General features: G+C 47.9%; 1 protein-coding gene across 2 annotated transcripts; it reads left to right on the top strand.

Annotated features, from left to right (window-relative positions):
• Nucleotides 1–14: 14 nt before the first annotated feature.
• Nucleotides 15–24,311, top strand: RAD54L (RAD54 like). 2 transcript variants are annotated; one of them, XM_046660968.1, is made up of 19 exons: nt 15–138; nt 626–690; nt 797–883; nt 2,342–2,461; nt 7,852–7,912; nt 8,621–8,756; nt 9,214–9,283; nt 9,400–9,688; nt 9,917–10,041; nt 14,572–14,722; nt 17,210–17,336; nt 18,398–18,472; nt 18,608–18,738; nt 19,399–19,509; nt 19,669–19,792; nt 20,158–20,236; nt 20,554–20,733; nt 23,828–23,991; nt 24,089–24,311. In XM_046660968.1, the coding sequence occupies exons 2-19, from the start codon at nt 688–690 to the stop codon at nt 24,297–24,299; spliced, it is 2,244 nt and encodes a 747-aa protein (XP_046516924.1). In that variant the 5' UTR covers nt 15–138; nt 626–687; the 3' UTR covers nt 24,300–24,311. The 2 variants fall into 2 exon arrangements, with proteins under 2 accessions (XP_046516924.1, XP_046516922.1); XM_046660966.1 differs by having other exon boundaries at nt 31–690.
• The last annotated feature ends 53 nt before the right edge of the window (nt 24,312–24,364 follow it).

The following is a 24,364-nucleotide window of genomic DNA, read 5'->3' as shown; positions in this document are numbered from 1 at the left end:
CTGGCGGGACCGGGGAGCCCTGGCGGCTGTTAACGCGCGCTTTGGGAAGAGGAAGGTTGAGCCGGCGGGAGCGCTTGGGTCCGACTTCATCTCTGCCGCTCTTTCCAGCCCCGCCTGGGATTCCGCTCTCAAGCCCGGGTCTGCTTCTTGTCCCGCCTGGACCCCTGCCCTGCCTCCCTCTGTCCGGGCCTGCCATCCGCACTCCAGGCTGGGAAATCCCCCTTCTCCGGACTCGGGCGCTTCGCCCTCCCCGGGCCTCGGATTTTCACTCCAGCCTCTCTCTTCTGGCCTGTGATTACCTTCCCCCCCAGCTACCTCCCCCCCCCCCCCCCCCCGCACCACCCCTCACCGATCCACCTGGGACCTTTATCCCGACTCCACTCTTCCGGTCCTGCACTCCACCTGTCTCCTGCCTCATCCCAGACCTCTACTCTTCTCTCCCTGGACATTTCCTCTTTGGCCCGATCTCCTGCCTCGGCTGACTGGCTACCGACACTCTTACAGTTTGGACCCAAACCCTAGCCCCTGCCTGGGACCCCTCCATCCGTGCTCCCTCTTTAATTAGCCCATCCTCTTAGTAATACAGCAGCCCGCTCTTTACCAGGCCCTGGTTCTGCATTCTTAGCTGCTCGGCGCCTTTGACCTTTGGCTGATGGGTACTTGACGTCTTATGCTCCTGGGCCCAGGATGGTAAGTGTGGGTCCAGAGAAGACTGTGGGTAGCCTTGTGTTTGGGTCTAATAGGCTCAGGCTGCAGGATCCATGCTGGTGCTCAGTTTTCATTCTCCCCTTAACAGAGGAGAAGCTTAGCTCCCAGCCAGCTGGCCAAGAGAAAACCAGAAGGCAGAGCCTTTGATGATGAAGACTGGCAGCCTGGGGCAGTGGTGAGTACTCCGCCCTAAATGGGGTAAGGAAGGTGGGGATGCAGGGCTTCCAGCCAAAAGGAAGCCTGATCTTGGTTTCTGGGGTTAGATGGAATGAACCTGGTCACCTACAGAAGCCTCCTCCGTATGTTTTATAGTAAGCACATATCAAAGAGGCCCCAGAAGCCTCTTTCATATATGCTTACCATGTGTCAGGCATTGGACAAGATCAATAAAATCTTTGTCCTCAAGGTGCTCACTAGAAGCTAATATAGCCTCAATTTCTCTGGTAGGAAGAGGTATTCCAAAGCAAAAGAGCAGCTTGGATTGGGCCCTTTGGCTCCCTTGGAAAAAAAGAGCCCCCCAGCAGCAACTAGCAGCTTGCCCTTTTGCCTTTCGTCCCCTGCCCAGTGCAGTAGAGTATACTGGGCCTACCTGAGGGTCCTGGACTCGTTTGGTTCTAGATTTGAGGGATGGTGCCCCTCCAGTCCCTGCTGACATTCAAGGACAACATGTTTGACTTTGGACTGGGCCTTGTGCTCTGCTTCCTGCCTTGGAGGCTTTCTGGGGCTGGCTATGGGCAGGACCTATGTAAACCAAAATTAATAGGGCAATGGAGCATGTACTTCAGAGAGAGAGAGAGAGAGCAGTTCAAGAAGCAGGGGCTTGGCCGCTCAAACTTTGGAGGAAGGGATTAGCTAAGGAATGTCTAGAAGGCAATTTTGGGCAGGGGTAGTGTATGAGCCAAAGCACGTGTTGAGAGGGGAAGGAGCCTGGTGCTTCTGTTTCATCTGTGTCTTACAGCATCATTGATGCTTCATATAGCTTGGCAAGCTGGTACAAGTGGGTTCTTGCCTGATGGCGTGGTAGAGCTTGCTCTGTAAGTTGCACCAGTAGTGTGCAGGGGGCTCCTCTGCCTGTGAGGGAGGCACACTGGCTGCCCCTTGCCACTTACATAGGTCTCAGACTTGAACTTGGGGTAGCACTTGGTGCAGCTAGGTCATAAATGGTGCTGGCTGCTGCTGGTTGACTCCTGAAAATAAATTCCATTCTAGTGTCCTCACGGCCATGGTGTTGACTGACTGGGGAGTGGCCTCAGTGGCCCGGGAGTTGGGGGCAGCAGTACTCAGGGCAAACGGTTGCTCAGCCATTCCTTGGGGCTTTTGGAGTGTAGATTTGGAGGCAGCATGACTCCATGCTCCTGGCGGATTTGCCCTTCACAGGCGTCATTCACCTCTTCCATTGTCCCTCCTCACCTTAGGCAGGTTCTTTAACCTCATTCAGCTCCGGTTTTCTCACCTGTTAAATAAGGATGATAGTAAACCTATATCATAGCATGACTGTGAAGATGATACACAATAGTACATGTGAAGAGTTTAACATAGTGCCTGGCACTCAATAAGCATTTTAAGTATTAGTTGCCATTGTAGTGAACACCCGGGTCTTCCAGACTTCACCTTCTTCAATACTCTCTCCTAGACTCCTAAGAAACGGAAATCCAGCAGTGAGACACAGAGCCAGGAAAGTTTCCTGTCTCCTTTTCGGAAAGCTTTGACTCAACTAACGAATCGGCCACCCTGTCTGGACAGTAGTCAACATGTAAGTCAGCTACCGCCTGCCGGTGTATGTGTGTGCCCTGTTTTGCATAGGGACCCTCTCGTCCCTGAAGATTCCGTCAGTGCTGTATAGAGTGCTGTACAGATAAACTTCATGGGGAGCTTTGAGCCTGCCCACAGCTCCGCGGCCTGAGAGAGGCCTGGCCTCTTTCCTTAGAGATGTGCGCTGGACTTGGACTCCCTTTTGTTTATAGGTACTTGGGCACCAGCTCTCAGGTGGCTCAGATTCCGCAGGACAGGAGGGTAGAGGAGAGGGAAGGCGTTGGAGCCAGGATCCTCCTGCCAGCTCAGTCTCTGTCTCTGCGTGTGGCTGTAAGGAGTATCGCAGTCCTATAGCTTTCACGTATTTCCTCTACTGAGGTCAAACTTAAGCATCACCGTGGCAGGTTTTGTGCATTATCTCATGTAATTCTCCTTTTTTAGGATGAGGAAGCCGGGTCTCAGAGGGGTTAAGTAATTTGCCTGAAGTCTGCTAGCTCTGAAGCTTCTTTCCACCAAGCTTTCTGAGGGACAGTGATTTTGAGTTCTCTGCCCTTGGAATTTCTTAAGTGATAAGAGCATCAAAGGTGTCTTTTGTTATTCATGACAAGCCACTTTCAGCCACACCTGAATTTACTTTAAAGAGATGTCCTTTGTAAAGAACCTAACCTTGAGGGCTGGTTGCCAGGGAAACCAAACCTAGGATTAGAGGGTTAGAACTTTCAGCCCCACCCTGATTTCTAGGAGGGAAGAAGGGCTGGAGAATTGGGTTCAGTCACCGCTGGCCAATGATTTAATCATGGTAATGAAGTCTCCATAAAAAAAACCCAAAAGGACAGGGTTTGGAGAGCTTCTGGGTTAGCAAACAGGAATGCATCCATGTGCAGGGAGGGTGGTGCACCCTGTCCACTGGGACAGAAGCTCTTGCGCTCTGGACCCTCCCAGGTCTCTTCTGTGTATCTCCTCATCTGGCTGTTCATTCATATTCTTCACTAGCCTTTGTGATAACCCAGTAATCCAGTAAGTAAACTGTATTCCTGACTTCTGTGAGCCACTCGAGCAAATTATTTGAACCCGAGGAGAGGGTTGTGGGAACCTCCAATTTATAGCCTGTTGGCCAGAAGCACAGGTAACAACCTAGACTTGGTATTGGCTTCTGAAGTGGGGGTGGGGGAAGAAGTCTTGTGGGGCTGAACACTTAACCTGTAGGATCTGATGCTTGCTCCAGGTCGATAGTGTCAGAATTGAGCTAGACTGTAGGACTCCCAGGTGGTGTCGAAGAATTGCGACGTGTGGAAAACCCACACACCTGGTGTTGGTTGTGAAGTGTTGTAGTAGAGTATTGAGAGACACACAGGAGTGTGTGTTTCCTTTACAGGGATGTTTTGAAGGAAAGATGGGAATATGTTGATAAGGATGTGTAATGGAGGTTAGCTATTTGTTCATTCAGCAAACGTTTTAAAACATTTTCATGTAGTAGTTGATAAAAAGAAAAGAATGTTATGTATGTTATATGTATATAACGTGTGTAAGATATAAAACACAATCTAAGTGCCTGTGAACCCACTATCCAGGACTGGAACATTATCAAAGCCATAATCCCTTTTCCCATCCCCAGAGGTAACCATTATCCTGGATTATGTTCATCATCCCTTGCTTTTTTGTGATAGTTTTACGATATGTATATAATTCACTAAGTAATACGTCATTTGTTTCTTGAGCTTTAAAAATGGTGTGTAGTCCTCTGGGACAGTTTTCATTCAGGATCCATTGAAGTTGTCCAGTGTAGCTATGTAATGTAAGTGCAGGTGTGGTGGGAGTACACAGTAGTGGGGCTCACAGTCTGGAGGTTGGTTGAAGACCTGAATCTGAGGGACATGCTGGTTAGGTTGAGTCCTGAAGGATGTAAGAGGTCAGCCAGGCGAAGAGTGTGGGAAATGTTCTAGATGGAGGGGAGAGCCTGTGTGAAAACTGGAGGAAGGGACCCAAGAGGCAAGAGTGCCTTGGGCCCACAAAAGTCATAGTGCAGCCCTGGAGATGAGGACTTTAGCCTTAGACGCTGTGAGTTTAAAGTCTTGTAAGATGTCTGGGATTGGAGGTGGTTGCAAATATGATTATGGAACCTAGGAGGAAGGTATGGACTGGAAATAGATTTGGGGTAATTAGCATAGAGATAATATTTCATACCTCTGAAGTGTTTTGGAGTGTCAGGGTGGGGGTACAGTCAGAAAAGCTGAGGGCTGAGCCCTGAGGAACACTGACTTGAGGGGGTTAGGCAGAGGAAGAAGAGCCCCTTAGGGGACTGAACATGAGGTCCCAGAGAAGTGGAATAGTCGGAGAGTGGTGTCATGGAAGTGTGGAATGGTGGGAGAGTGGTGTCAAGGCAGAGAATATTTGAGAAGGAATGGCCAGCTTTGCCTAGTAAGATAAGGATAGAAGCATGTCCATTGGAATTAGGGTCATGTAGGCCATTGGTGATCTTGGCCAGAGTCATTTCAGAGGAGTAGAAGGGGCATAAGATAGATAGGAGGTGTGGGAGATAAGGAGGGAGAGACAGAAAACTCTAGAAGTTTGAAAGGGAGGAGATAAGAGGTCAAAGGAATTTTTGTTTTTGAGATAGTTAAGCATGTTTTAAATGCTGTGAGAAAGAGCCAGCAGAGAGGGAGAGATGATGCAGGAGAGACACGGCAGAACTGCTGGAGTGCATCTCTGCAGGAGAGGGAGGCCTCGACCTTGGTGGGAGGAGGAGTGCTCTCCCTCTTCTGCCAGAAGGAAAGACGGTATGAATTTTCAGTAACTAAATGTACAAAGTGAGAGCATGCGCCTCCCCTGCCTCTGCTGGAGTCTAGCGGGTATTACCAGGCCAGATTCCCGGAGGCTGGCCATCGCAAGTCTTGTGGACTGTGCCCTCAGACGTTTTTGGCCTGGGTCCCTAGAATCCTGCTGTCCTGGTTGCACAAGCCTGCAGTTCTCCCTGCAGAACCCTTGGCTCCCGGATTTTATTGAAAGTCTTGCTTTTTAAATTTGGAGTATAAATTCTTGGCTACTCAGAGCCTCAAATCTAGCCTTCTATATTGATAATCTTGAAAATAATATTTCAGTTTCAGAATTGAAAGCAGAATTGATGCCAAATTAAAAAGGAAGAGTCCATTTCCTTCCTTTTCCTCTTCTTTGACTTAAAGGTAGCTTTTTGTTAGCATTTTTCATATGAGTTTCTCCTTATCATTGCTCTTCATAATTATAATAACATGGTAACTAGAAATAGTCAATAAAAGATTTTATTCAGCTGCAAAGAAATATGCAAATAAACAAAGAATTGGGCCTTTCTCCAACCCTGCCCTTGTCATGTTGTTTAGTGTGGTAATGAAGTTCACTTATCCACATTCCTTTTCTATCTTCCAATAGATCACCAATATTCATTACATTTTTCTTATTTAAAGTACACTGAGGGGCCAGCCTGGTGGCTCAGCGGTTAAGTGCTTCAGCGGCCCAGGGTTTGCTGGTTTGGATCCCGGGTGAAGACATGGCACCGTTTGGCAAGCCATGCTGTGGTAGGCGTCCCACATATAAAGTAGAGGAAGATGGGCATGGATGTTAGCTCAGGGCCAGTCTTCCTCAGCAAAAAGAGGAGGATTGGCAACAGATGTTAGCTCAGGGCTAATCTTCCTAAAAAAAAAAGTAATAAAAAATGAAGTTTCTAGAAATTTATAATGATCGGTATAGAAATGGGTCAGAATACAAAGGTAAAAATTTCAGGGTGAGATAGGCTTGCTTTTTTTTTTTTCCCACATTAAACTACCTTTTTGCTGGAAGGGAGTTTTTCTCTTCACTTCTTTTTCCCTAATGTATTCCCGTTAAAACTACCTTTAGGGTTTCTGCTCTTGTTTTCTTCTTGCTCTCTTGGCTTCCAGCTCTTGTTTTGTTGGGGTTCACAGGCTATTGTAATTCTTCAGAGGGCTCAGGTGTGTGTAGACCAAAACTTTGATGGGAGTTGTCAGGGTTAGCTCAGGAGCTAGTGCCGTGGACGCCCCTTGCTGCTCTCTGCCCCACCCCAGCCCCATAGCCCAGGGCTGATTCCAGGCTGAGGTGATGGCACAGAGGCTTCCTGCAAGCCCTGAGGTGGAGGGACCAAGGCCACCCTTGACTGGGACCTACATGTGTCTGCTTCCTGTCACCTTTGTCCCCCTTGCTTTTTCTTGGTGATGGGCTTGCCCTTTCTCTTATGTCCCCTTTCTCATCTTGTTCTCTCTCTTCTGCCTTCCCATGGCAGGAGGCTGCTGAGTCTGGGCTGATCCACTTGGCTATACTCAAACAGGTTGGGTTAGGAGGCTGTATTGTCACTGGTTACAAGTAAGGGCCCTGGAATCAGGAAAGTCCTGAATCTGTCTTGGCTGTGTGACCTGGGAAAGTGATTCAACCACTCTAAGCCTCAATTTGCTCCTCTGTAAAATGGGGATACCAGTAATATCAAACAGATCTCATAGGGCTGTTAGTGAGGTTTAAATGATAACATGAATGCAAGGGCTTAGTACTGCCTCTCACATTATTGTCATTTTTGCTGTTGGTTTTTTTTTTTTTTCCTTTTTCTCCCCAAAGCCCCCCTCAGTACATAGTTGTGTATTTTTAGTTGTGGGTCCTTCTAGTTGTGGCATGCAGGATGCCGCCCCAGCATGGCCTGATGAGTGGTGCCACGTCCGTGCCCAGGATTCGAACTGGCGAAACCCTGGGCCGCCGAAGCGGAGCACGTGAACTTAACCGCTCGGCCACGGGGCTGGCCCTGCTGTTGTTTTTAATATTATTATTTTACTAATACTGCTACTCCTATTACTCTTGTTACCACTACTCTTTGAAGGGCTCTTTAGTTCCCAAGAAGGCTGATGTAGGAATTGATGTGGGAATTAGAGGCAGAATTGATACGATAAAAAAAGGTTTGTGAGGTGTGCTTGGGAAGACGTAGCCCTATAGGACAGTGGTTGAACCCAGACTTTGGAGTTTCCTGTTAGTACTGGGGTTGGGTAAGTGTCTAGTGCTTTCTTCTTGAGGTGCTGCATCCTAGGGAATAGCTAGGTGTCCTCACTGGCGTGGTCGTTCATGAGCTGATGAGTCTGAACCTTGTGGTTGACTGAGGCTCGGCACTTGCCAAAGGCACTCTGCTGTCCCTGGGTATTTGTAGAACCTTATGTAAAGCCTCGAAGACGGAAGCTGTTGGACAAAACTTAACCTAATATTGAGCGCATCTTATGTTCCACATGCATCTGAATGAGACATAATCAAAATACAATGCTCTGAATGTATTATGATGCTTAAATAGGCATTTTAGACTGCATTGTAAAACTGTTGTCGCACAACATCTCCAATCAATGCTGAATTCCTGTTTCTTCTCATTCTTTTTAGGAAGCGTTTATTCGAAGCATTTTGTCAAAGCCTTTCAAAATCCCCATTCCGAACTATCAAGGTAAAAATGGAGACTTCTCTGTTTTTTTAATCACTCATGTGTGAATGTGCCTGAATAGATTAAAAACCTCTGCTTTAGCTTGGAATTGAAGGCGTCAGTCCAGTGGTGACTGTGTATGGGCTGACCATCCTGAGGCCTGCGTGAAGGCTGTGTTTGGTAGCTTCAGCAGGGGCTGCCAAGACCCTCATCTTGTTGGGGATGTGCCAGAGCTCAGGGAGCTCCTGGTGGGCCAGGGTGGCTAATGGACCCAGGCTTCATTCAGTCCAAGAGAGTTCAATGGCCTCTCCTTTATGAGGTTGACTCTGTCAGAGGCCTAGGTTCTACACAGTTTTCCCCTGTCCTGTGTAGGGCATAGCATTGTGTTAAAACTGGGACTGGGGAGGGAGGAGGCCCACTCTCAAGAGCTCTCAGTCTTGAAAGGCCCCTGTAGGGTTTCAGACCTTTCCGGAATTGATTTGAATTGAGATGAGCAAGACCCTGCCCCCCAGAGGTTTGTAGCTGAATGGGAGAAGTAACGTGGGAAAAACTAGTCTAAGGCAGACTGGGATAATGGTCAGGTGGAGTTGCCTATACAGGGCTTGGAGAGGTTCTAGGGGAGAGAGGGTCATATGGGAGCTTGGGAAAGGTTATGTGAAGGATAGGCATTTGAGCTGGGCCTGCTGGAGCTACTCACTGCAGAGGCTTAGGTGACCGATTGTTGATTTCTAGGTCCTCTGGGCTCTCGAGCATTGGGCCTCAAAAGGGCTGGGGTCCGCAGGGCCCTCCATGACCCCCTGGATGAAGATGCCTTGGTTCTGTACGAGCCTCCTCCACTGAGCGCCCATGACCAGCTGAAGCTTGACAAGTATGTGCATTGGTATTTCTTGAGCAGTTCTGGTCTTCTAACTACACTTACCCGAGAGGGCAGAGGGCATTTTGGTGTGTGATTTCTCCTTGGTTTTGGCATATGTTTTCAGAGTGCTGTCATGGCTACTGCACCATCCAGAGAGTGGATAGGTGGGGAAGGGGAGTGCCTGGGGAAGAGCATGTGGTTATGTCTAGTTGGTGGGGGTTCCTTACCCTTTCCAGCTAGGCTCATTCGGGGGAGCAAGAAGGGTTGAGGTGATGGCATAGGGAATCCATCACCCCTCCTAACTTTCTAACTCCTGGAGCAGGAATTTGCTATGGTTTGATTACCAGGCCAAGGAGGTCCTCTCTCAGTCAACTGGCTCTGTGGCCTCTGGATCAGCAGGACACAACTTTCTGAGGGCATGCCCTTGCTCATGTCTGAGCTTCATGTTTTCTTTGCTGTGCTTTCTTAGGGAAAAACTCCCTGTCCATGTGGTTGTTGATCCTATTCTCAGTAAGGTCTTGCGGCCTCATCAGAGAGAGGTAAATGGGGGTGGGAGGAATGAGGTATGGGCTAAGGGGTTGAGCCTGGGAGGCTGCCATCCCTGCGGCAGCAGCGGTGTGGATGCCAAAGTGGGCTGAGTGCTGTTATTCCCCAGGGAGTGAAGTTCCTGTGGGAGTGTGTCACCAGTCGGCGCATCCCTGGCAGCCATGGCTGCATCATGGCTGACGAGATGGGCCTGGGCAAGACACTGCAGTGCATCACGTTGATGTGGACGCTTTTGCGCCAGAGTCCAGAGTGCAAGCCAGAAATTGACAAGGCAATGGTGGTGTCGCCCTCCAGCCTAGTGAAGAACTGGTACAATGAAGTTGGGAAATGGCTTGGAGGGAGGATCCAACCTTTGGCCATCGACGGAGGCTCTAAGGATGAGATAGACCAAAAGCTGGGTATGGAGGCTTAACGAAGATGGTTGCGCTTTTCCACACCACATGCTCCTTTCTTAGTGTGTGCTCACTGATGGCCAGGGTTGAGGGCAATGAAGGGGTGGAAGAGAAGAGAATTCTCATGGAATATGGTTGAAATATTTACCAGCTGGCTAAATTAAAGAGCTGTCAAACTGGTGTTTTCTTTAAGATATTCTGAAATTTGTTCCCTTGACAAATTTTCTGTTGTAGAAGGATTCATGAACCAGCGTGGAGCCAGAGTGCCTTCTCCCATCCTCATCATTTCCTATGAGACATTCCGCCTTCACGTTGGAGTCCTCCAGAAAGGGAGTGTTGGACTGGTCATATGTGACGAGGTACTTGACTCAGCCGTCGGGGGGGTAGGAGAAAGTTTCTCAAAGTCTCCTCACTGAGCACTGCCAGCCCAGGGCTGTGCCAGTCACTGGGGAATGCTGGGGACAGAGCATGCTGCCTCAGAGGGGCGGGTGAGAGGGCGAGCCCAAGATACCAGTCTGCCGAAAGAGGGAGTGAGTAGGGCTTGGAACTCTGAGGAGGATGAGGTGCTGTAGGCTGATTGGTTTTGTTGCCTCCACACAGTATTCCTAGACCAACGAAGGACTTTGAAGGATGGGTGGAGAGACATCGTACAGAGTTTAGGAGAACAGGGTCTAGGGTTGGAGAGACCTTTATTCAAATCCTGCTCTGCGGCTTACCAGTGATAGGACCTGGGACAAGTTGCTTAATCACCTGAGCTTCTGTTTTTGTGTCAGTAAAATAGGGTGGTAATATCTGCCTTATGGGATTATTGTGGGGATTAAATGAGGCTATTGAGGGAAAGCTCTTATCGTAGTCATAAGACCTTGGTAAATGTCAGCTCTGGTTTTTATTCTAGGCTGGGGGACTCATGAACAGAAGCACAGAGATAGGAAAGCCCAGTGTGGACATCCATATACCTTACATTAATCTGTGTTGGTTCTCTAGGACTAGGGGAAATATGGCCATAGTTACTTCCTGACCTTTTCCAGCACTATGCATGAATGATGGTAGAGATGCTACTACTTAGAAAGGAGTGATGGTGGCTGGGAGCTTCCAAGTATAAAGAATTTTCCAGGATTCTAGGGGGTTTGGCTATCTTGAAGTTGTTGCCGTTGTTTGCATTTCTTGGGAGAGTTAAGGTCACTTTGCACATCCTTGGAGCTCTAGTGGAGAGGCGGCTGAAAGACTTGGCCAGATCTGTCAACTGATTGGCAGGTGTGACTGTGCTCTGGGGACTATAGATTACCCCAGTATCTGAGGGTCTTTTGGGAGGGGACAGAGAAGAAAATCTTACTTTGGGGTGCCATGCTTGCTAGTTGTGAGCTATTTCCCAGTTGGGCTTTTGTCCCTATGAAAAGTCAGTTATTGTCTGGCATGTCTGATACACTGATGGGCTGTTCCTTCTGGTAGGAGTAAGAGATTTAGCAGGTTGAGGTGGCATATGTGTGTGACCACCCTGTGCAGCTCAGGGTCCTGGCATTTGCTTTCTCACCCTGGAAGGGGACTGCCAGGAGCCTGATCCAGAGGCCAGGGCATTGGAGAGGAAGGTAGGCTGTAGCTGTCAAGTCCTTGAGGACTGAGGGGCATCTACGTTTCCTTCTGCTCTGTAGCGTTCCTTTCCTCCTCACTCTTTCTTGTTTCCTGAGCTGACTCTGCAGGGCACAAGAGTGCCTCTTGCCACACTGCAGCCGCCGGCCCTCCCTTCTGCTCATCTACCTTTTATTTTTTGGCAGCTTGTTAATTTTCAGAGACCTGAGGAAGCCAAAGCCCTGACAGATAGTCAGCCTACTCTAGGAGGAGAGAGTGTCCTGTTCAGACCATGGAGAGGGAAGTTGCCACCCCAGGCTTTCATGTTCCCCGCACCCACAGCGCTTCCTCCCAGCCACTGCTTCTCTCTGGACACATAGTTTTGCATATTAACTCTGTGTACAAGATCATTGATCCTCACAATACTCTGAGTTAGGCAGGGCAAGTCAGAAGACTTGGGATCAGCCTTGGCTCTGCCGCTTGTAAGCATGATTGTGCAGATGAGACTGCTCTGAGCCTCAGTTTCCTCATCTATAGGGTAGATGGCACAGCGTCTACCTGAAAAGGACATAATCGGGATCAAGAGTGAGGCTATGTGGAAGCATTTTGTAAAGTGTCCAAATAGGGAGGGACTGATGTCATCATCATCTCAGTTTTGGAGATGAGACTAGCTGAGGGAAGTGCAGTGACTCGTCCAGGTCCCCCCGGTGAGGACATGGGGAGCTGGGACTGGAATCCAGGTCTGAGGTTTCGAGTCCTGGCTCACTTTCCTCTCCCTTACTGCCTTGGATATAACTCAAAGCTTGGTGTAGGAAGAAGCTTGGCTTGGGTATGGAAGGGCTGTCCCTGTGTGCCTCAGCCAGACCCGTATATGTTCCTTTACAAATGCTAGAACCCAAAACAAGGCAGATGAAAGATGCTGGGGAAATGCATGACAAACAAGCATGCTACTCATAGGGCTCACGTTTCCGAGAGAGAAGTGGTGGTGTTCAATCTTGGTATCATTTTTTGCTTTTGAAAAGGATAAATTGAGAACTCTGCCAAAAGAGGAATTCAGCAGAAGCTTATAAATAAGAGCTTTGACAACTCTTCATTGGGCCAAAATGTTTGATTTGCTGTCATGCAGAGTTGGGGTTTTAAATTCACAGGCGATGGTGGCAGGAGCTGGGTCTGGAGCCAGGGAGCTCCCATAGGGAGCTGGGTTTGGCTTTCTTTTCCACGGAGACCCACAGGGATAGTGTATCAGCCCAGTTCATCCATTGGGTTATTTATTAAGGGCCTGTTATGTGTCAGGCCCTGGGAATCCCATGACGCCTGCTCTCAGGGAGCTTCAGTTTGAGGGATCCAAGTGTTGACGTCCATTGCCCTAGGGCCTTTTGAGTAATTTCCTCACAAGTTTCAAGTTCCATTTTCCTCTTCAGCTCAGAAGTCTCAGCCTTCTGTTTCAGGGCTAGTGCTTGGAGCCTCCAGTCATTTTTAATTCAGTTGAATTTTTTTGTTTTGGATATCTTAAAGAATTTTTTTTTAATTGCGGTGTAATTAACATAACATTGTGTTAGTTTTAGGTGTACAACATCCAGTCATTTTTTAAAAATTAAAATTCTACGTCAAATTCTTTAATAGCAGTGTTGGTTGTTCCTTTGTTCTTTCATTCAGCAAGCATTCACTGCACAGTGCTCTGTGTGGGGCTCTGTCCTGTGCACTGAAGCTGTAAAGGCAAATCTGCCATGGTCTCTCCCTAAGCAGTTGCTGGCCAGGTGAGGAGAGAGGGCACGGCAGGGTGTGAGTGGTGCTCTCGTATATAGAGCAGTAGGCAAGAGGCGGAACAGCACAGGGCCCAGACTGCAGAATCGTTCAGACCTGAGTGCAAATGCCAGTGCTGCTGCTTTCTACCAGTGTGATTCTGGATAGTTCACCTCCGAACCTCAGAGTCTCTAAAATGGGTGTTAGAATTTCAACTCATGTGACTGTCATCTGGATTATAGAAGAGAATATAGGTAAAGAGCTTAGTACAGTGTCTGGCACATTAAAAGGATTCAGTAAACAGCTATTATGTACAGTGTCATTGGAGCACAGAGGTGAGAGAGACCAACAGCCTGGGGTCATTGAGGAAGGCTTTGCATAGGAGGTCACATTGGAACAATTTGCCTGTGGAAGAGAATTCTGAGCAGAGGAGAGGCATGGGCAAAGAGACCTAAGGACATGCAGTATTAGGAGTGGTGAGGAGTTACGACTTCCTGGACTATGACAAGCTGTGGAGAGGGTCAGAGAAGTTTGCTGGGGCCTCATTGAGAAGTGCCAAGCTAATGGGCTTGGACTTGGTCTGATAGATGGGAGAGTCAGTGGAGGGTCTGTGTTTAATTGTATTGTGCAAGACTGACTTATTTGTTCATTCTTTCGCTGGTGGTTGTGTTTTGTGTGCCTTGCCCAGTGAGGGGCTGAATGGCAGCTGGAGGCAGATCACAAGCCTGATCTTGCCCATGTGGGGAAAGAGGGAAGATGATATGGTCCTTTATTATTTTCTTGAAAAAGTGTTAAAAGAGGCGCCGGCCCAGTGGCACAGCAGTTAAGCGCGCACATTCCGCTTCAGCGGCCCGGGGTTTGCCGGTTCGGATCCCAGGTGTGGACATGGCAGCGCTTGGCAAGCCATGCTGTGGTAGGCATCCCACATATGAAGTGGAGGAAGATAGGCTCAGGGCCAGTCTTCCTCAGCAAAACAAAACAAAACAAAGACTTAAAAGAGAGAAGTAACAGAGGTGTGTATGGTGGTGGGGTGGGTGACAGGGAGAATAGGGATTGGGGAAGAGATGCAAAGGGAGTCAGAGAGACTCTTTAGATATATGAGCTGTGTGGGTTCTGTGGGAAGAGAGGAGGAGCCTGGGCCAAGTCCCTTTAGCACTGACAGCCCAGACTTGGCCTGAGACTAATGTAGAAGGCATCTGGCTCAGGAGGTTCTGGATTGGTTGGGCTGGTGGGGAGGGAGGATTCTCTGAAAGCACAGGTCTCTAATGTGGCTGCAGGATCTCTGAAGAGGATAGGCAGGCTGCTAAGGCTCTGGAGGTTGGGGCAGGGAAGAAGAGGGGAGGAAACAATCCTTGCTTTCTGGATGTAGTACTGGTCTGGAAACTGAAGGTCTGTCTCTTGAGCCTGATGTTTTTCCCTAAGCAAGCCGGTACACTCTCACTCTTGATGCTGCCTGCTCACTTCCCAAAGCCCCAGGACCTGTAATGTTTATGATTCCTCTTTTCCTGTATACACAAGACTGCCACCATTGGGGATGTCACATTGTGTCCAGGCCTAAGTGAGAACTGATTTCCTTGCAGGGACACAGGCTCAAGAACTCTGAGAATCAGACTTACCAGGCCCTGGACAGCTTGAACACCAGCCGGCGGGTGCTCATCTCCGGGACCCCCATCCAGAATGATCTCCTTGAGTATTTCAGCTTGGTACATTTTGTTAATTCAGGCATCCTGGGTAAGAATGCAGCCTTGTCTGCTACATTGGAGAGGAGCCTTGCCGTGGCCTTGGGAATGTAACTCAAGCTGAGGAGAGCTAGTGGGTCACTAGGCACTCTCGTAGGAAGACTTCTCTTGTCAGGGAGTAGCAAAGTCGTTGGGTGACCTTGGCTCTGCTGAGCAACTCAGCAAGAATGGCCCACTCTGGCCATTTTTCCACTGCAGAGGTGGCAGGGCCTATGCAGGGCGTGGTGTCATTGTGAGCTGGGGATGGAAACACTACCCCCAGGCAACTGTGCTCATCACATCCTGGCTGCCCCACAAAAACTTTGGCCTCAGAGCAGACTCTGTCTTGGGCAGTTTGTGTGTGTGTGTGTGTGTGTGTGTGAGAGGAAGAGCAGCCCTGAGCTAACACCTGTTGCCAATTCTCCCTTTTTTTTTGCTTGAGGAAGATTGGCCCTGAGCTAACATCTGTGCCAGTCTTCCCCTATTTTGTACGTGGGTTGCTGCCACACTGCCACAGTGTGGCTTGATGAGTGGTGTAGGTCCACGCCTGGGATCCAAACCTGTGAATCCACATCACCGAAGTGGAGCAAGCTGAATTTGACCACTATGCCACTAGACCGGCCCTCCCTGCCTTTTTTGGAAGATTAGCCCTTAAGTGCACTTAACCACTGTGCCACCGGGCTGGCCCCTGATTTTTTTTTTAAACCATTCTTTAGTGTACTATTCTGTGTCATTAAGTATGTTCACATTGTTGTACAGCTGTCACCACTTTCCATCTCAAGAATTTTGTTTATTTTGCAAAACTGAAACTCTACCCTTTAAACAATAACTCCCCATTTCCCACTCCCTCTAGCTCCTCGCAGCTACACTTTGGGCAACTCTTGCATGTAGATAGCTGTGGAAGGGTTTGTCAGTGCCACCTCAACTTGCCAGTGCTCAGGAAATTACTTTAGGTAGAGAACAGGCTGAGCAGCAGGATTTTTCACCATGTGAACACACTTGTGTAGCCACCACCAGATCAATTACTACCACCATCTCAGCAGCGTCCCCTTTTAATTACTACTCTCCTTTTTCCCGAGAAGTATACACTCTCCTGACACTCAAGATTGGTTTTTGCCTATTTTTGAACTTTATATGAATGGAATCATACAGTATATATTCCTTTGCATCTGGTTTCTTTTGTTCAACATTATATTTATGAGATTCATCCATGTTGTTGCATGTAGCAGTAGTTTGTTCATTTTCTTTTTTTATGCTATTCCATTTTATGAATATACCAGAATTTATCTATTCCATTGTTGATAGACAATTGAGTTGTTTCTGGTTTTTTATTTTGAATAGTGATGCTGTGAATATTCTTGTAGATGTTTTTACATGAGCTTAGTATGCATTTCTCTTGGTTAAGTATGCATTTCTCTGTCCTAAGAGTGGACTTGCTGAGTCATAAGTTATGCATGTGTTCAGCTCTAGTAGATATTCCAGTTTTCCAAAGTGATTGTACCAGCAGTGCATGAGAGTTCCAGTGTCTCTACATCTGGGGTCAGCAAATTTTTTCCTGGTTATATAGTATTTTAGGCTCATAGGTCATACTGTCTCTGTCACAGTTATTCAGCTCTGCTATTGTGGCATGAGAGCAGCCATAAATAATATGTAAATGAATGGGCATGACTGTGTTCTAATAAAACTTTATTTACAGAAATAGGTAGCTGGTGCATGGCTGTAGTTGGATGATCTCTGTTCTATATCGTCACCAATATTTATTTTCTTTAAAAGAAATTTTTTAATTTTACTCATTCTGGTGTTTGTGATATCTCCTCATTGCATTTACCTAATGTTGAATAAAGTCGAACACCTTTTAATATGCTCACTGGCCATTTGGAGATCCTCTTTTGTGAGGTACCTGACCATTTTTTTTCCTGGCCAAAAGAAAAGCCTATATCCATTATGCAGTCATTCCCTATCCCCCATTACCCCAACCCTTAGTAACCACCAATCTGCTTTCTGTCTCTATGGATTTGCTGGTTCTGGAAGTTTCATATAAATGCAGTCATACCATATGTGACCTTTTGTGTTTGGCTTCTTTTACTTAGTATAATGTTTTCAAGGGTCATCCACGTTGTAGCAGGTATCAGTACTTCATTGTACTGATACATACTACATTTTTTATAAAGAGCACAGCATATAGGTAGGCATTAAAAAAAATCCAGTCTGACAGTTGAGCTGCCTTTTAATTGGATTATTTGGTCCATTTATATTTAATGTAATTGGTTATATTTTTGGGTTTTAATCTACTATCTCACTATTTGGCCTTTCAAGTCTTCACTGCTTTGGTAGCTCTCTGATCAATTCAAACAGAAATTGCTTGTAATTTGTTCACTCTTTTTGTTCTTGGCAGGAAGGTTGGTCTGTAACAAAGTAGTCTGTCATTACTGGCAGTGCGAAAATCATTCCTTTCCCACATTCTTTAATGCTGTAATTTTTCCTTCTCTCTTATGCTTAGGAACTGCCCACGAGTTCAAGAAGCATTTTGAGTTGCCAATTTTGAAGGGTCGAGATGCAGCTGCTAGTGAGGCAGACAGGCACCTAGGAGAGGAGCGACTTCGGGAGCTCACCAGCATTGTGAATAGGTAATAGCAGGGTGGGAGCTGGGCTAGACAGTAGCACCTCTCTTTGGGCCTCCCTGAGTTAGGTCGTCAAAATTGCCTCCTAAGCCATCCAAGGCCAATCTTTTGGGGCCTTGGCCTTTGAGGGCTGGGATTCTAGGGAGAGAGTGAGATTTGTGCTCTGACCATAGCTACTAAATAAATGAAAGGGTCTTACAGGCTAATTCAATGCTTTCTTCCTGGCTTGGGCCTGTGGTCTGATTTTGGGCTGCTTAGCAACCTGCTGAGGAAGCTCTTTTCTGATGCTGCTGGACTTCCTGAGCAAAATATCCCTTGGAGCATTATTAGTACTATAGAAGCTTGCTGTCAGTCAGTCTCAGATCTAAAGCACCAGGCTTTCTTTCCCAGGCCTCGTAGTCTTCTGCCACAGGTAGGAGTAGATCTGAAGGACGAGTGTGGCTCCCAGGCTGAGAGAGCTTTCTCCATGGGGGCCACATAGCCTAGGGGGCAGGCACATTCTGCACTCCTCTGTTGTAGGTATATACACTTGATGGCTTATATCCTAAAGAGTCCTGCCCTTCCCAACTGCCTGGCCACCTCTCCCTCAATTTTAGATGGCAGGAAGGAGAGTCACGGTGTTCCTAGGAGCTACTTCTGAGGTGCCTGATCCCTGTCCTTCCTGGTCTGCCAGGAGGTATGGGTTAATTTCATTGAGCCTCGGGCCATGTGGCAGCAAGCATTTGGGCAAATACAAACAGAAACTTCCCTAAGGACTTAGTGGTTTGCCTCTTGCTGTCCCTGTCAGAAACCTTGGACAATGGGAAACCTTGGCCTTCTCTTGAAGATTAGCTAAGCTTTTGAAGGGGAAGGGGAAGAGTTGTCAGTCTAAGCTAGACTGCTTGAAAGGGTCTCTATTTCCATGACTGAGACCCTGATTTGGATATCTATGCCGTAGGGCTAATGGGTCTCTGACATTTGATACCACAGAAGAGAGTCAGACTTGGTCCTCTGGGTGGTAGCTTGTATTCCAGTAATTAGCATGGCAGTTTTATCAGCCCCTGACCCTTTTATCCTGTTCTCCCCAGGTGCCTGATACGGAGGACATCTGATATCCTTTCTAAATATTTGCCTGTGAAGATTGAGCAGGTGGTTTGTTGTAGGTACTGAACTCAACTGAGGGGTGTGGAGTGAGTGAGTAAAAGCTCAGCCCCTGAGGCCTGGCTGGGCTCTTAAGGTGTCCTCAGGGTAGAAGTGTGGTCCAGCCTTTCCCACTGACCCAGCTGCCTTTTTTTCAGGCTGACACCTCTTCAGAATGAGTTATACAAGAAGTTTCTGAGACAGGCCAAGCCAGCAGAAGAGTTGCGAGAGGGCAAAATGAGTGTGTCTTCCCTTTCTTCCATCACCTCACTGAAGAAGCTATGTAATCGTGAGTTCAGTCTGTCTGGAGTCCTCTGTGAGAGCAAGCAAGAAAAACTTGTCCAGAGTCCTCAAAGAGGCCACATGTGATTCCAACCCTCCCTGAGGCATGAGCCCTGCACTGTATACTCTGTAGAGCAGACCCTTCGCTTTGGAAATTTTGCTTAACCTCTGCCAGCCCATGCTTGATGCTTGGGGTATATAGGACTGTGCCTGTGTGTGTGTGTGTGTGCGCGCGTGTGCCTGTGTGTGTGTGTGTGTGTGTGCGCGCGCGTGTGTGCCTGTGTGTGCCTGTGTGTGTGTGCGCACGTGTGTGTGCGTGTGTGTGTGTGTGTGCGCGCGCGCGCACGTGTGTGTGTGTGTGCGTGTGTGTGTGTGCGTGTGTGTGCGCGCGCACGTGCACACGTGCATATAAAATGTTGAACAGGAGGAAAAGTAGCAAACCTTGCCCTCTCTGGTAGAGCTCCCTTCTTGTTGGGAGAACACATTAGTGAACAAGATTGTCCACTCATGGTCCCAGGTGGTACTGACTGCACACTGGAATTTGGGGCCAAGCAAGCCTGGGGCTGAGGAAGGTCTTCTGGGTAGGCTTCCAGATGGGGTTCTAATGAGCATTAAAGTGGAAACTTCCAAAAGCAATGTAGCTGGCATTTTGGGTTTTTTTTTTCAGATCCAGCTCTGATCTATGATAAGTGTGTGGAAGAGGAAGATGGCTTTGAAGGTGCCTTGGACATATTCCCCCCTGGTTATAGCTCCAAGGCTCTAGAGCCCCAGCTGTCAGGTGAGCCCTTTCCTAAAGTCTTTGGGTTCCTCTGGGAGGAGGGGTGGGAGATTGTCTCTTTGTGCTAGACCTATCCTGTCTCCAGGCAGGAGATCAAGAGTAAGAATCCTGAACTATCGGGATGGCCTATGGGGGGCTAAGGTTTGCTGATCTCCCCAGGTAAGATGCTGGTGCTTGATTACATCCTGGCGGTGACCCGAAGCCGTGGCAATGACAAAGTAGTGCTGGTGTCCAATTATACACAGACATTGGACCTCTTTGAGAAGCTCTGCCGGGCCCGAAGGTAGGGAAGAGCCTAACCAGCCTGCCAAGGGGTGCCTCCTCTACTGTCCCCCTAGAAAGAGTAGGTGTTCTGATTGGTGAATATGGGCCAAGATGTGGGTGCAGAAGGGACTTCTCAGAAGATGTCTGTGCCCTTCTTGCTGCAGTGACCCCAGCTCCATCTCCAAGCAGAATAGCCCCTGGTCCTTCAGGTACTCCCACAGGACAGAGTCCTGGCCCCTAGCTCCCTGCTCCTCCCTTTGGGAGTTTAGGGCCTTGGGCTGTGTGTGGACAGCCTAAAGCATGGTTGGTTCAGTCCCTTAAGTAGCTCTGGCTCCATGGGGTTCTGCTTCCTTCTTGGGTTTTGATCTTTGGATTCCCCTTCAGGTACTTGTATGTCCGCTTGGATGGCACAATGTCCATTAAGAAGCGAGCCAAGGTTGTGGAGCGCTTCAACAATCCGTTGGTAAATGCAGAGCCCCTGTCCTCACATCACCAGTGCAGGCACAATGGAATTAAGGGTTGATAGAGAAGCTATAAGGGGGCTCTGCTTTAGAGACTCCTTTGATTTTTTTCTGGTGGGTGTGGCAGGGTTAGGCTGGTTGGTGATGGCTGGGCTGGGAACTGACTTTGTGGGCTGGGAAATTGGCTGGTAGGCAAACTGGTGGTGCTCACAACTGGTCTGAGCATAAGAGTACAGATGTGTGAGAGAACAGTTGGCTGGGCTGTGTAGGATTCCACTTCAGGCTGCAAGAGGTTCTTTTTCTCTTGCTTCCTCTCTAGAGCCCTGACTTTGTCTTCATGCTGAGCAGCAAAGCTGGGGGCTGTGGCCTCAATCTCATTGGGGCTAACCGACTGGTCATGTTTGACCCTGACTGGAACCCGGCCAATGATGAACAAGCCATGGCCCGGGTCTGGCGTGACGGTCAAAAGAAGACCTGCTATATCTATCGCCTGCTGTCTGTAAGGATGGTGATTGTGGTTAAAGTAGGGGTGGGTCATGGGACAAGACCTTCAGGACCACCTTGGGTTGTTTCTCACTGCCTGTCTTTGGCCCCTCTGCCTCTAGCAGTGGTCAGGCTATGGGCTTAGCCTGGACCTCTTATTCTTCTCTTCTCTCCTCTCTCCATCCCATTCCCTCACATTCTTCTTACTGTGCCCTCTGGACACCTGTTCAATAGTTAAATTCCCCTGTGGCCTCATCCTTTACACAGGACACCTGCTTTCCCTCGTACCTGATTTCTACTTGCTTTGTCGTCTTCTCACACTCCATGTCCCATGGGGCTAAGAAGTGGTATTAGCAGTCTCCAAGTTCTCAGTGATCACTTAGACCATCCATCCTGTAGTTTCTCTTTTGACGCTCATGTTGTTTGACTTGACCACTCCTTTTCTTCCCCGCTACAGTCATCTACTCTCTCTGCTATTTTCCTAATTCATTGATGAACTCAGATATCAGCTCAGTCTTCATTTCTTCCCCAAATCCAGCTATCATCCTGGAGGACTTCAAGGACCATCCAGCACTCTGGCCTTCATGTTTCCTTGACTTCATCTCTAAGGACCTCCTTAACTCCTCATTTAATTACTCCCAAGGCTACACTCTGGAACTTTAACAGTACCAAAACTTTACACAGTACCGAAAACTTGAATAGCTATCATTCTACTCTTACTTCTGTTTTTCCAGCTTTCTTATACCTCCTACATCTGCTTCAACTTCATGTCCCTAGTACGTCCCCCTAGTCTGGCTTGACTTCCCTTTCTATTCAGTCTGATCCTCACTGTGTATCCTTTCAGCCATTCTTTCCCTAATATCTACTCCACATGGATCATTACAGCTGTTCTCAGCTTCTGCACTAGATAAAATTTGCGTTTACGGATTGGCTCTACCACAGATTTTCTCCATTTTGGGCTGGGTCGTATTTCATTTCCTTCAACAGCCACTTCAAGCATTCACCACTTCCCTCAGGTTGCCTACCTAACCCTGTCTCTCACTCTTTCTGCAGAGACTTTGTGTTCTGCTTCACAGAGAAAATGTAGGCTATCAGGCTTGCATTCTCTCGCCTCCCTTCCTTTCTTCTGTAAATCTCTACACCGGCTCTTCCTTTTCCATCTCAGAGGAAGTTCATTTCTTTCCTCTGTCTGAGGCTTATCACTCCAGTTCGGCTCTAGACCCCTTCCCATCCTTTCCTTTCTTAGTTGATCGATTTCTCTTTTTTTCCCTCAAAGTCTAAACATGCTCAAGTAGCTCTCACCTTGAAAACAAAACAATTTCTCAACCCTCTGTCCTATTCTAGCCACTACCTTGGGTTACCTTCCATTCATTCACTCTCATATTTTTCCAAAGCCTACAGATAACTTCACCTACTCATCTTCTACTTACTCATAAGACTACTTATGCCACTGAACCTGCTTTTGAATGTACTGTTAGCTTCCTAATTGCTAAAACAAGAGACTCTTGATTTTTCCTCTTTGTGTATCTGACACTGTTGACTACTACTTTTAAAATTCTTTTCTCTTTGGAAACTCCACTCTGGTTTCCTACCTCTGTGATTACATATACTCATTATATTGACAAATCTCTAACTAAATTTTTAGCCCAGATCTCTTACCTGAGTTCTAGACATATATTTCCATCACTGACTGTACATTTCCACTTGACTGTCTTATGAGCACTTTAGATGCATCATGACTAAACTCATTCCCCTTCTGAATTCTGTCATCCAATGGCTCCCTTATCTACCCAACCCAAATCTGGGCATCATCCTACTAGATCATTCTCTGTCTCCGAACAGCCAGATTCCAATTACCATTGATTTTACCTTACTAAATTTTCTTAATCTAACTTTCGTCTCTATTCCATGCTAAACTAAGGTCACAGTCATCTCTCACTTAGATATTGTAGCAGCTTCCTAATTCTTACCTTAATTAATTAATTCCTAATTCTACCTTAAGTAGCTCTGGCTCCATGGGGTTCCATTCCTCACATACTGCTTCCAGAATGAGCTTTCCAAAAATTCTGATTTTGCTTTTCCTCACTTCCAGAACAAGGCCAATGGCATCCAAGATTCTCCAATATGGCCTCTGCTGACTTGCTCAGTCCCAGCTGTTACTACACTCCCACCATCCTCTAGATAGGCTGCACTCCTCACAGTCCTCCAGTAGGCCAGGCTTATTCCTTTTCTCTTATGCTGGGAATGCCTTCCCTTCTCTCTTTTCTTGTAAACCATCTATTCAATTTTCAAGATTCAGCTCAAGGATAATCTTTTTTTTTTAAAGATTGGCACCTGAGCTACCAACTGTTGCCATTTTTTTCCTGCTTTTTCTCCCCAAATCCCACAGTACATAGTTGTATATTTTAGTTGTGGGTCCTTCTAGTTGTGGCATGTGGGACGCTGCCTCAACGTGGTCTGACAAGTGGTGCCATGTCCGTGCCCAGGATCCAAACCAGCGAAACCCTGGGCCACCGCAGCAGAGCGTGTGAACTTAACCACTTGGCCACGGGGCCAGCCCCAAGGATAATCTTCACATTTAAGCTTTTTAACACTTTTACTCTACCATCCCTCTTGTGGGCCCCTGGGTATCCTATGCATATTTCTATCATTGTACCAAGTAGTTTATATATCTGTCTCTCCCACTAGTCTATGTGTTCAAGAACAGGAGTCATATTTGATTCTTCTCTGTATCCTAGTGTTAGCACAGAGCCTGGCATAGGATACCTAGATGATAGTGAGTGAGACTTTGGCTTGGTAAAGAGGTCTGGTGAAGCTGCTGCAGACAAACCTCAGCTCACACTGAAGGAATTTAGCCAGGCCCTGAAATCCTCCATTGTTACAGAAAATATCCTGGGTGGGCAGACATGCAGAAGTCATGGTCGGTCCCAAGAGATAAACTGGGAAAATTGATTCAGCTGAGCAGAGGTATTGCTACAGGACTCTTTTCATTCATCTTGCCTTCTCTTGGCTGCCTATAGTTTCAACCCATGGGTTTTCCTGCCCTCTGTGTATGGGGATGACTTAGCTCCGCATTCCTGGCTCCGCCCCTCCTCCCCTGCCCCCCGCAGGCAGGAACCATTGAGGAGAAGATCTTTCAGCGTCAGAGCCACAAGAAGGCACTGAGCAGCTGTGTGGTGGATGAGGAGCAGGATGTGGAGCGCCACTTCTCTCTGGGCGAGTTGAAGGAGCTGTTTACCCTGGATGAGGCTAGCCTCAGTGACACACATGACAGGTGGGTAGAGTGCCCTTGGCTGGCCATTACCCCTGGACTCCCTGCACAGCATGGAGATGGGATCTATAGTGACCACAGCTCTGTCCTCTGCCACCAGGTTACGCTGCCGCCGTTGTGTCAACAGCCACCAGGTCAGGCCACCCCCTGATGGTTCTGACTGCACATCAGACCTGGCTCAGTGGAACCACAGCACTGATAAGCGGGGGCTCAAGGATGAGGTACTCCAGGCTGCTTGGGATGCTGCCTCCACTGCCATCACCTTCGTCTTCCACCAGCGTTCCCATGAGGAGCAGCGGGGCCTCTGCTAATAACCAGCTGGTCTGGGTGTAGCTCTTAGAGAAGACAGGGAAAAGGGGCTCCCTGCCCCATAGGG

The sequence above is a fragment of the Equus quagga genome, chromosome 5 (assembly GCF_021613505.1).
Source record: "Equus quagga isolate Etosha38 chromosome 5, UCLA_HA_Equagga_1.0, whole genome shotgun sequence".
Lineage (NCBI taxonomy): Eukaryota > Metazoa > Chordata > Mammalia > Perissodactyla > Equidae > Equus > Equus quagga.
The sequence above is the reverse complement of the archived record's forward strand: the minus strand, read 5'-3'. Positions and strand labels throughout refer to the sequence as shown.